Source organism: Melanerpes formicivorus, unplaced genomic scaffold, assembly GCF_026170545.1.
Source record: "Melanerpes formicivorus ecotype bairdi unplaced genomic scaffold, bMelFor1.0.p_v2 SCAF_21, whole genome shotgun sequence".
Lineage (NCBI taxonomy): Eukaryota > Metazoa > Chordata > Aves > Piciformes > Picidae > Melanerpes > Melanerpes formicivorus.
Genome location: NW_027142373.1, coordinates 3,009,832 through 3,022,578, shown reverse-complemented (window position 1 = coordinate 3,022,578; position 12,747 = coordinate 3,009,832). Strand labels below are relative to the sequence as shown.

The 12,747-nt window shown below is 47.8% G+C and overlaps 1 protein-coding gene across 4 annotated transcripts in view; it reads right to left on the bottom strand.

Annotated features, from left to right (window-relative positions):
• Positions 1-12,747, bottom strand: part of RAB11FIP4 (RAB11 family interacting protein 4) — a 111,379-nt gene that overhangs the window by 23,952 nt on the left and 74,680 nt on the right. Inside the window, exon 1 of one of the 4 annotated variants that reach the window (XM_068151034.1) lies at positions 6,332-6,385. The exons of 2 other annotated variants lie outside the window; for them this stretch is intronic. Coding sequence is in view for 1 of the 2 variants with exons in the window: in XM_068151033.1 (XP_068007134.1) it covers positions 2,880-2,900 (21 nt within the window). In the remaining variant the exon portion in view is untranslated. Of the gene's footprint in view, positions 1-2,879; positions 2,904-6,331; positions 6,386-12,747 lie in introns of those variants that run through there. One more of the 4 variants, XM_068151033.1, reaches the window with a different exon arrangement.

Genomic DNA, 12,747 nt, shown 5'->3' with positions numbered 1-12,747 from the left:
CATCATCCACAGGCACTGCCCTCACCAGAACTGTGCCCCAGACCTGCCCCCACTCCACAAGCTGACTGCTGGCTGTGGGACAGACACAAGTCTGCGTCCCTGCACCCTCCCCATCCTGTTTCTTCCCAGCAAAGTGCGGGAAAAGTCACCTCACCACAACTAAAAGGGAAGAGGTACCACACAGAGGTGTACCAGGCTTGGTGGTCTCAGATGAAATGTCACTTACTGTTGCACATCTATCAGAGAGAACATCCAGGCTCTCTTTCAGCAGCCACTGCAGCTGAAGGCAAGTGCTCTGCTAACTGCTGGGTAACAACGAAGAGTGTGAAGTATTTCTCACCCATGTGTTCAGAAACACTGCTCCATTTACACCCACTGGGCTACGAACTTCTTGTACAGCAGATTCTCCCCCAACATAGTTCCTTTCCTTTCAGTTGTCAGGCAGAGGTGGAGAGCTGCTGATCTACCCTTTGATCTGACCAGGAACAGGAGAAACTACGTAAGAGGAAAATGCAGAAGCACCAAGTGAGACCACGCTTCTGCTTCCCGGAGGAGGCTGAGCTCTCGCCCACGCCACTGCAGCCGAGCACAAGGCAAGAGCAGGGGCTGCACAGCAGCAGGTAGGCTGATGGGGGAAGGAGGAAGGCATAGACACTGCTCCATCTCCTGCTGCAGCATGGATGAACAAGTTCCCCCTGCAGATGAGTTTAAAGTCACCGAGTGCAAGATCTGTGTGCAGAGTACACTAAGCTGGTCATATAAGAAGCTATTTTAGGGCCACAAGTTTGTTTGTTCAATGCAGTAACTTCCTCTGACTGCAGAGTTACTCAAACTTACTCAAATCTACTATTTAAAGCTCAGTTAAAGGCAAATTTTCACACACTGCTGCTGTGGGTACTGGAGAGACTTCTAAGGGCAAGTTTATTCCTCCGATCCAAACCCGGGATGGAGTGCTGGACAGCATCCTGGAAAGCTGCAGAAGATCCTCAGGCAGAGGGCAAGCTGCGCCTGTGCTGAGCGCGCTGCTGGCCGCCGGCTCCTTCCCGGCACTGTATCTCAAACCGTCCTGCAGCTCAAGGACAACACATTGTGATCAAAAGACCAAGCTTCAGCTTCTGGGCTATTCACACCGAACCACACGAGCTGAGAGCAGAGAGGTTCTGAAAGGCTGCTTTGTGCTCTGGATAGGAAGTTCAAAGTGAGGTGCAGGCTGGAGCCAGGCAGGGAACGGCAGGAGTCAGGAGTGTTTACACTCTGGTACCTGTCACTTTAATTGGCCCTAATAGACACGCCAGACCTCGTCATGCACAGGGTCTAGATCCAAGCACTCCTTTTCACAGGTCATTGCTTATGCTCTGAAAGTTTTAACATTAAAAGACTTTAGCAGACTGCTAATTTGATCTTCTGAAGAGAGTTAAAAAAAAAACCCAACCAAAACCAACTCGGAGAAAAAAGGCTCTTTCCCATTGCTTTGAAGTTGCGTCCCTCACTCTGTGAGCTGCTTCCCACTACAGGACTATCAGACACTCATCGGTTGGCGACAGAATGATGAAGATCACTGTGCCAGGGCCTCAAAACAAGGAGCAACATTCTGCAGAAGGAAAAACATCCAAGACTGCAGTCTTGGGAACAAAAGTACTTTCCCTTCACCTTCAGCATGTATGAAACCAGCACAGAGTTCAGAATAAACCCCACCAGACTGTTTGGCACCTTGTTCTAACACTGATCAGGGCACTTTGAGCTGCAAGGCAGCTCCCATTCTCTTTTACATAGCTAGAAAGAGAGGTGCAAAGTGGCACTGTGCAGATATCCCATAAGAATGGCACAAGGGCCACTCAGGAAATCCTAGGCTGTCCACTCCATTGAGAGTGAGAATGAGACCTAATTATCTAAAAATCTTTGGCAACATTTAGACTGTGAAATGCTTTTGACTGCAAGCTGCCAGACCTCTGCAGACTGCTACCAGAGCCCTTCCCATACAGCAAACTGCTGGGACAGCCCCCAGCAGGTACCTGCCTGCTACCCCCTCCTCCAGCCAGGGCACTCAGGTCTGTCTGTTGGAATGAGCTGTGGTCAACTTGGCATCATTTTTGCAGCATGGATATGGGGTGCTGCAGCCCTTGGTTTAAAGAAGCTGGCATACGACTGAAAAAAAAATCATTATTCATATTTGCCTAAAAAGATCAGCACAGCAGATAATAAATGTGAGATAATTAACCCTCTTGAGAAGCCTTTGCCTTGAGATGAGACAGTCTCTATTTTAAAAGTCAGAACAGCAGTAACAGGGAGGGAGGAAAATGTCAAACTTTTAGCAGGGATAGTTCCCTAGGACTGAGGCTGAGGCCTGCCCACTGAACCTGCTCCTGTGGGTAATGGGGCCAGTGAAGGTGGCTCTGCTACCTCATGGTGTTTATGTTGGCATGCACAGCTGGTGACAGAATTATGAAGATTGCTGTGCCCTGGGCACCACACAGCCAGCCACAGGCCAGATGTCACAATGTTCCTCACACACAGGAAACCCAGAGCTGCAGCGCTCATGGTGACAGACACTCCAAAGACACCCCAGCACAGACCAGCCTTAAGACCAAGGTTCAGAGGTGAGATCAGATGACATTCTTCTGAAGCCATGCTACAGCTGAATGTCTACACCACCTCAAAGAGAGCTGGAGGCTGCTTGCAAAGCAATGCCTTTATTTTAGGCCTAAAGCACAGCACTTGCTTCTCAGTTCAGTTCCTTCATTAACCAAGCTGAAGTTACGAGATGCTTTTTGCAACACAGGAGACAGCTGAGCTCACATGCTAACTTGTTTTCCTTGAGAAGCCTCAAGGTCACCCAGTCCAGTAGTCAGTAAATAGCAAAAAACTTGCATCATCCTTGCCTGTGGGTGCTGCAGGCACATGGGTGAAGAGCTCCTTGAGAAGACTGAGTGATGCTGCTCCAGCTCACAGCAAGCTGAGGAAGAGGGGACTCCTGGTACCTCCACAAGTACCATTAGGTATGAGCTGTGAAGAACAGGAAGAAGTTGACCCAAGCAGGAACAGTTCTGCCAGTGTCTAAGCTCATTATTTGCAGGAGCCCTGGCCAAACTTGCTTTCCCCAAAGAATTTGGAAATGATAATATTTGTATTTCTTTTCTATAGTGCCTGGCTTCCAGCAAAGATGAGGAAATAAAGACATTAAAAAAAACCCCAAAGCAAACAAGAGCTTTGCCTCACAAATCATATTTCTGTTTTCTCACCCACCTGGCTTAGGTTACACTGCAGTGTCCAAAGGGGAGCCATGGCTGGAGAATGGGAACACTTTCAGACCCCAAGTGATAGAGAAACATCTCGAGTTTCCCCAGCACAGCGAGAAACCCAGCTCTGCTTGATGAGTAGTTTACGTTGGCATCCAGAGGGAAAGCATTTAAGGATGTGGCTTTGCTCTGGTGAATAAGGAAACAGTTCCCAGAGCTCACTGGCTGGTCTGAATGCAGACAAGCCTAAAAACTAATTTACTTCATGTTTAAGAAATACTGAAATAGCTCTGAAGAGCTCCTCATTAGGAGGAGGAAGGAGCTCCAGGACCTTGGCTATTTGTCAGCTGGTAGCTGGGCAAAGCACAGGTTAAGTCATCTCTGCTGCAGGAATAACTGGAACTGCAGCTTTTACCCAGTAAGGTTTGCAAGCACTGTTGGTTTTATAAACATTTTATGTTTTATAAAAGGCATTCTATGGAATTTTGGAAGAAAGGCTCTGACATACCTGCTCTTTTGTTTTCTTACAAAGTGAACACACTTAATGGTAGCTGCCAAGCACATCACAGCACTCAACACGTGACAAACACAAACTAAGAACCCAGGGCTCGTAAACTCTGGCACAGTCAAACAAACTGTGTTTTTTCACTTAGATGGTGAAACACAAAACAGGGCTTATTTTAGAGTGCACAACTCTGCACGGGCAGGAGATGTTTCTTACCCTTGAACCTGCACAGACAAAACAGATAGGGACCAAGTGGAAATAATTTACAACAACATTGGTTTGCACACTGAAAACAAGATTCAAAGCAAAGCCATATCCAGAGAGCCCTGCTGCTACCTAGCAGCATTAGCTGTGCTGTGTTGTCAAGAAGCACTCACAGAGCCTGTCTGATGTTGGGGGCAATGATCACCTAAATGACTACGGAAAGAACAAAAGGAGCTGAATTATTACACTGCAGTTCAGAATTTAAGGAGTCAGTTACCCAAACAGGGTGAGCATCTCAGAAAATTAATGCTTAGATAGTGGTTCATTCTGCAGCAACCCATGATTAGTTTCATAAACATTAAAAATACTCCACTAGGACACTGCATTCCAAAGACTGAAAGAGTTAAGATCGAGGTGTGCTCAACTCATGTGGCAGGGCTGGTTAATCAATAACTGAGACAGAGCTATTCCCTTCCCAATGCTGTTTTGGCATGAGAACGGTTTTGTTTTGCAGCCTTTGCACATGGCCGAGATCCCTCAGCCACCGTGGGGGTAAAAGCCCTGACAAGGCGACCACAGCTGAGAAACATCTGCATGTCAGGTGGCTTCTGGGAGATTTGCTGCTGTTTGCAGGGATTCTTCAAGTTAACAGTTAAATTAAGCCCATTAAAAGAGGTTTTAAAAATGCTAGAAGACAACCACATCTAGCATTGGGAACAGCTCAAGCTCCTCTCCAAACAGCCAGCAGAATTTCTGCTATATCCTTCTGTAGCCACTTGTATGATTAATATGCCACATTAATGCACATGCCTGGTGGTGACACCATGTTACTCTCCCCTCTCCAAAAATCAGAAGGGCCACAGGCATAAAAATCACTCTCATCACTGAAGTTCACACTTTACATCTTACTGAGAACCAAGGAAGGGAGATCCAGTCCCATTACTGGGGAGCAACCCCACATTCAATATATGGCATCTGTCTAGAGTAAGACTATTTTGAAGTGGAGCAGGTATGGCAGAACATCAAAAGGGATGCAAAAAATGACAAATTGTACTGCAAAAGGGCTTGAACAGGGGTACCATGAAGTCCACCATCTGCCCCTCCTCCTTAATATAAGTAGTTAAATCAGCCAAAGGACATTAAACCAAACTGTTATCTGTGCCCCCAAAGCCACTCACCTCATAAATCTGACAGAACAAACGAAGATTAGTGCTACTACCAAAGCAGCAACACTCAACTGCCACCCAAACCCCAGCACTAGCAGGGCACAGCACAGCATTTGCCTGTCCTGGGTTCTCTGCCATAGGTGATTTCTGCTTACTAGAAAAGCACAATTGTCCATCTCCATTCCAGACACCACAAACAACTCCAGACTAAGAACTGTTACCATCTCCTGTTTCCCAGTGCGGAAAGCTTCAGAGGAAGCTCTCTCCTGCGAGCTGCTCTCTTAGGCACATAAAGCAGGGGCCTGACTCCACTCGGTTCATCAGGCAGGGCCACTTCAGACACCAAGCAGAGCCACACGGGTCCCACACGAGGGCTACGCAAGAAGCACTGAGGATGGAAAAGCCTTCCAAGATCTAGAGTCACAGATGTGGCTGTCGTGACAGCCACGTACCAACCGCGAGTCATTTTCTCCTGCCTTTGTCACCAGCATCCCAGAGACAGCAAACGCACTCAGAACCACCGCTGGGTACTAAAAACCGTCAACGGTGACTGCAACCCAAACCCTTCACCAGAAAAACAATTACAGGACGAGTCCCATGCTGGGGCTCACCCTGAAAAACACTCTTTTCTCCTCCTTCCCTTCGGAAGATTTAAAGCCGAGGGATTTGGGCATCACCCGGTGCCAGACCCGAGTGCCAGGAGGCTCAGCAATGCAGAGGACCCCCCTCCCCCTTCCTCCCTGACACCCCCATTCACCCTGCAGCTTTCCATTTTCCCCAGGGACAAACCTCTCCAGGACCTTCTCACCTCCACAGTGACTCCAACCTTTCCGCCTAAATCACTGTGGGGTGAAAACAACCTCCTTAGGCAAACAAGAAAGGGAAAAAAAAGAACACCACGAAACACGAGCCGCGCCGGGTTTCACTCTACCTGCCTTATTTCCTGCCTTCCCAGCCGCTCCGTGCAACCATCAACGCGCTGGTACCGCAACAGAAAGGGCACAGAGATGCTCTTCCCCCTCTTCCTCAACCCAAACCCACGACTCCGGTGGAATTCCACAGCCAAGAGCGTTACCGCCTTCGCGGAGCTGCCCCATAGATCCCTTTTCCCCCATGCCGCAGTCCCCAGGGCGAGCTCCGGCTCTGCCCCTCAGGAGAGAGCCTGCCCCGGGGGCAGCAGCGTGCAAACCCCCAACACCACCCCGAAACTTCCCTCTCACCTCACACGCAGCTCCCGCCTGGGCTTCCCGTACCTGGCCCGGCTCCGGGACGACACCGCCGTCCCCACGCCCCGGTCCCGCCCGCAGAGGAGGCGGGAGGAAGGCGGTGGAGGCGCGTCCCCGTTTGGCGGGCAACAGTTGGCGGAGGCGCGCGCGGCCCGGCCCGCGGTTGCTACGCAACGAGGGGGAGGAGGGGGTTTAGGGTGTAGCTCCCGGGGTTCCGTGACATCAGAGCTGCATGGTGGGTGGACAGGGACACAAATGTCGCCCCTGTCCCGCAGGGTTGGTTGTGGTTGGGTCCTCCTGTGAGAAACGCTCTCCTCCAGCTGGGTGGGGTGAGTGAGATCTTCCTGACCCTGCTGGTGGTTTTAGTCCTAATCCTTCAGTTTTATCTAAAACTAGCTGTAACGACTGATAGCAGAGCTTCCTGGGGAATTAAATCATAGGATCTTTTACGTTGAAAAAGACCGTTATGGTCATCAAGTCCAACCATTAACCCAAAACTGTGAAGTCCACCACTAAACCATGTCCCTCAGCACCACATCTATGTGCTCCCAAAGAGCTGCTGTCAGAGGAAAACCAGAGGAAATGTGAATCACCTAGAGTGATTCTAAACATCTCCATCTATATCTGCTCAAACCCAGGGCAGCAAAAGTCCTGTTCAGAAATGGTGTGGTGGGATGGAGGAGGTACTGAGCAGATCTGGATGAGGGCAGGTGAATCATGGCTCCCCCCACTCCCCAGGCAGGTGCACTCACCAGGCTGTGGGACAATCAGCTGCTTGCTGCAGGTGCTGGGTCTGTGAGGACCACATCTTCCACACCAGTGGGGGAAATTTTACAGAGTGATTTCAGGTTTCCAATGACTCACCAAGTGAAGGGGATTCCCTGGAGGACAGAATCCCTGAGGACAGTGAGATGTTGGGTCCCTGGATGGGGATAGTCTCTGGGGACACCAGGGTTTGCTGAGGATGACCTCTCCTGTCCCGTGTGCTTTCATTCCTACAATTGGGCAATTATAAAACACATGCAGGGCCTCCCCATGCTGGTGATGCCAATCTAAAACACCCTCAGGGTGCTACAAAGCAAAGCAGGCCTCATTAGGCAGCGACGTCTGGTTCGTCCTTGATTTGAATCCCTTCAGTTACAAGATAAAGCAAAGCAAAACCAAAAGGTTGACCACACTCACACTGTTATTTTAAATTCACTTCACTTCTTAGAAGTTGTGTAACTTCCTTTTTCACAACGCCCCCTAAGAATTGTGTTTACTGTGCTAATAAAAAATTAAATGGAATCTGTTACTGCAGCTTTGCAGTAGAGGACCCAAAGGCAGAGGGTGGTATTTGAACAAACATTGTCTGCAAAGCTCCTGTCCAGGAGCCAAGCCCTGCCCTCACTGAGTGTCAGTTCTCACTGAGCATCACACACAGAAGGAAACACCTCCCTTTGAGTGCTTTCCTCCCAACCAGAATGACACTGAAAAACTTGGAAAGAATCCCCAGTCCTTACCCTGCTATTGGATCAGGCTGCATTCCCAAACCTGCTTTTGAAGTTAACTCTGGATATTCCAGGAATGTTATGCAAAGCTCTTCTGGAGTGCTTTAGTGAAGCGCTTGTACAATACAGAGTTACAGAGATGCTGACTGAACGATCAGTTAAGCACTTTATCCTCAAATGTTTTAGACTTCACCAAGACCAAAGATAGGGAGTTTTCCAGAGAGCAGAGAGGCCCGGGAGGTACTTGGGGCAGAGATAAGGAAATGATAAGAAACAGACCAAAGTGAGCAATGACAAAGCCACTGTCTCAGGCTTCACTCAAACCCATCTCCTAGTCACCTGAACCTGCCCTATTTTCATCACAGTGACTTCTGAGTGTGAAGTATTGTTGTTCCAAAAGCAAAAGAAACTCCTTAGCCTCATTCTTACATGCAGAGCGTAAAGCAATCCCCTGAACCTGACCCTTTACACAACCAACCAAAGAAAACGAAAAGTTCCCTCTGCTGAACAAAGAAGAACTGGGTGCCATACAAAGGCAGATGTGACCCCTGGAAATGGCAGGGCTCTCCTTCACACTCAGTTCCCATATTAATTCATCTTGTTTTTCCCTAAATCTCATCTGTGATATGCCTACCTGCACACCGTGTTGTTTGCAGAATGTGTCTGCTTGTGAGTCCTGTCCAGGGGCTGAGGTTAGGATAGTGACAGTTACCTTTCCATTAATGGAGAGTAGACTTTTATCCCCATTCCCACAGGAAAGAAAAGAGATGGCTACACAGGCAGAAGGTGCTTGGCACTGCCTGATCCCACAGAGGGCATTTGTTCAAAATATTAATATTTGGATACTAAGAAGAAGATTGCTAAATGCAAAGCTGAGTGCCTAAATCACAATCACAATCGCTGCTGGCTTCCAGGAACAGCCAGAGTGCCTGCTGGAGGCAGGGGCTTCTGGCCAGAAAAGGCTGGGCAGGGTATACTGTTGAAAGGGTTTATGGCAGGGCAACCTGCTGGCCTCATACAAAGCACTGCAGTTCCTTCTGGAGCAGTTCTGAACAAAGGGTGGCACCTCCTCTGCTGTTCCAGAGGCAGAATCCTTCCTCTGACTCTCACTAAGGCATCACTCACAGGCTAGTCACCCTAATGATAAGAAACTGGAGCTGAAATGTGAAGAACAGAGACTAATTAATAATGAAAATAATGAGATCACCAGAATGTATATACCAAACCCGCATCTTAATTGTCTCATGGAAACTGGCAACTCCAATCATGCTTCAAGAGCCTTTAATCATGCTCTCTCTGATGATTATTGGTGGCTGTTTTGTGCAGATACTTAAGTCAAAATACCTTTTGTGTGAGTTTTTCCCCATCAGTAATAACCAGCCAAGTTACTACTGCACCTAACTTCTCTGCTTCAAAATGAGATATTGCAGACTAGTAATTACAGCTGGTCTGATCTTCATCTCATCCACTCTCATCTTATTTTGGAGTGCCTCCTTTGAAGCAAATGCAAGGAGACTAGCTTGAGTTACTGCAGTGTTATTATGACTCCCTTTTATTATGACAGAACAAGCCAAGAATGATCCCTAATTAAGACAGTTTCTGCAGAAACACCGAGAGTGAAGCATCCCTGCCCCAGAGATCTTACAATTAGAGTAGGCAAAGACAGACTCTGAGGTAGGGCGAAGTGGACAAAGAATGCAGAATGAACTCTCTCCCAACTGCAATTTCCTCCCATGATGTTTTTGAGGGGGAAGTCAAGAGGAGCCTGAGATAGGATGAACTCAGGGAAAATGTGGGGCTGCTGAGCTGAGGACTGCAGAGGGGCATGAAGCAGACTGCATTTACAGCCTCTTAAGAGCTTTCTGCAGCTTCTTCCTTGCTCTCTCCTTCCCTGCATCCCTGGATGAGGTGAGGAGGTCAGATCCAAACTTCAGCAGGACAGGAGCATTGCTCTGGGTGGAGCAGGCTCAGCTCAACCCCTGCTCCTACTCTCCAGAAACAAGACCCCAGGTGTCTGCAGAGAGGCTTATTTTAGCAATTATGGAAGCAGCTCTTCAGACTCTACACTGTGGAGCAGACCATGGGGGTCTGTTCTCCCTGTGATCCCCACTAGCCTTAATAAGAGCAGAGTGCTTGCTTGCCTGCTATCCTCAGGAATATGGCAGGCAGCCTGGCAGATCAAACAGCATGGGTCAAGGAAAGGGCTCCCAACAGAAGGTCTCAGTTCAGAGGAGAGCAATGAAGGCAGGATGGGGCTGGCTGAGGCCCCATTAGCATCAATTTCTTGGGCCTATAATGAAGTTGGACCTAACTCTCTGGCATGCAATTATAGCATGAAGACATTTCAGGGGACTTAACCATTGCTCTCTCTAGAGATGAGCTCCTTGCAACCTCTCTGCCATCCGTAGGTTACATTTTGGGTACTTAACGAGACTGCATTTGGAGGGATTTTCTGAGCTCCTCTCCAAAAGCCTGAGGGACAATAAGTCAAGCACTGCATGCATCCCTCTCTGGAAAGCAGGGTTTTTTTCGCTCAGCACTGCAACTTTATCATTAGGTTTCTCATATCAAGCTCTGAAGGTGTCTTATAACAGTAGCTGTGAGTCCATGATTAAAGCACCTTTGTCAAAAACATTACAAAAATATGCTGGGCCCCAAATCTATGTAGCCCTTCTCAAAATGACCAGTAATAAAAATTTTAAAATGACACAACAGATTACATAAGCAAATTCAAGTGCAAAATATGTAGCCTGGCCTTTAGAGGTGGGCTGTGCAGGATGAGGGCATGGACAGGGGAAAGAGTGCACATCTCTCAGGCACCTCAGAGCTTAAACTAAGGTGGAGCCAAGCAGCTCCATGCTGCACCAGAGAGATGCAAACACATTCACTCATCAGTCTCTGCTGCAGCAAACTGACTGCTCCTTGTGGCTGCAGGGGCAGGAGGGCTTTACTGACTGCTGCTTTACCTGAGCAGGAGTGAAGAACACATCTTTTGTGAATTTCAGCTCTAAACATGTTTTCATGACATAGAATCATAGAATGGCTGAGGTTGGAAGGGACCTCAAAGCTCATCTACTCCAGCCCCCCTGCCATGGGCAGGGACACCTCTCAACTAGACTTGGCTGCTCAAGGCCTCATCCAACCTGGTTTTAACTCATCCAACACGGTTTTAAGGTCTTAGCCCAAACATTGTGTAACATAACTTGTTGGCAGAGGAAAGGAAAAGAATCAGCTGGCCATGACAAGAACAGTTCACACTCACTGGTGGCTGATATTTCACCCACGGCTAACAGCAAGGTTGCAGAACAGAGCATCCTGAAGCAGTTAAAAGCCTGTACTAACCTCATGGGCACAACTTCACTTTGGTGCTGTTCTTTGCTTGTGTGAACATATCCCTTTAATCACCCAGCATTTCCCACTGGTCTGGATTTGTTCAGGGCACAGGCTGGATGCTACTCAGTGTATCAGCAGCCATTCAATGTCTGCTTTAGTCTTCCCGATCAAAGTGTAGCTTCATGTCTTATTTACGGCTACTACTAACAGCCTGCTCTGTAGACAGAACTATTTATTTCTCCCCGAGCATTTCTGTGGTGTTCATCACTCTGACATCTGAGTGCTCTGCAAAGATTAATTTATCTTCATAAAGCCCCTGCAAAATGAGAGAAGATGGCATTCCCATTTCACAGATCAGGAGCTGTTGCACAGACATATTGAGGTCAAACATTTCTACTCATGATGGCTCCTAATAGGAAATGCCTCAGATCTAAATTTTTTTAGCTATCTTCAGATACAACACCAAAACAAAAATCTTCTGGTTGGTATGTTAAAGCAGAGCTCTGACTGGCTCCTCGTGAAGTCAGGTGCTGCAAGAACAGGAGAGGAGTAGGACTGGTTACTGAAATGAGGATGAAAGTTTTGAGTGCCAGTCTCAGGAATACTAAAAACCAATACAGACACCCCCTATGAATATAAAACACATCCTGAGCCCTCAGTGTAGCAGCAAAACACACCTTGAAAAACTATAGACACAGGAATTGTTCTCTGCAGTTTACAACACAGGAGCAAGTCCTGGGAGCACAGCTGAAGGTAGGAGAAATTGCAGGTTCTCTCTGCTTCCTGGGGTCTGGCCTGTTAAGTAGGGACAAAACCAGAAAGCTTTGTAGTGTGGAAGACCACCCTGAGAAGGAAGGCTTTTGTTTTATTAGTGTGTTAAAAGCATCTGTGGATCAGACGTGCCAGTATCAGTTTACAGCATGGAAACGCTGCCCAGGGGACTCTCCGGACTCATCTTTTCAAAGGCTGGTACCTCTTTGTCAGTTTTAATGAAAGGCAGCTACCAAAACAAAGTGAGCCATGTGGTCTCAATGAAGCAGAGACCCTGGCAATCAATAACAAAAACAATCTGCACTTACTCGCTGAGAGAATTTGCTTCTAGCAGCAACATCTATATAACAAGACATCACTCAAGAACTCCCTTCGCACTGTCTTGGGACAATGAGCACACTGTGCCCAAAGCACATCTGTGCTGATGGAGGTTGGCAAATCCAGGGCAGTGTTTAGGCTGATAACATGTCCATGGAACATATGATGGGCTGGAACTTGTAGGATGTTTGATCCTCCTTCTTCTGTTCTAAACCAGACAATTTTCTGTCTCAAAAGCAAATTTCTCTGATAAAAATGTTGATTTGTTAGTGCAGCACAGGCATTCTTTCCTGCTGCACTTCATGATCTCTTTCTCAGAAGGCCACAGAAGTACTCTCCTGTCTCCAGCCCTAGTTTTCAGCAGATGAACAGATCTACAGTTCAGGAAGACACCAAAACTCGGGGTAAGACACCAAAACTTGGGGTGAAGAGAGACATGGAAGCTAAAAGCAAGTCTCTTTCATTTGTTATCCCTGAAAGACATCAAACTGTGCCACA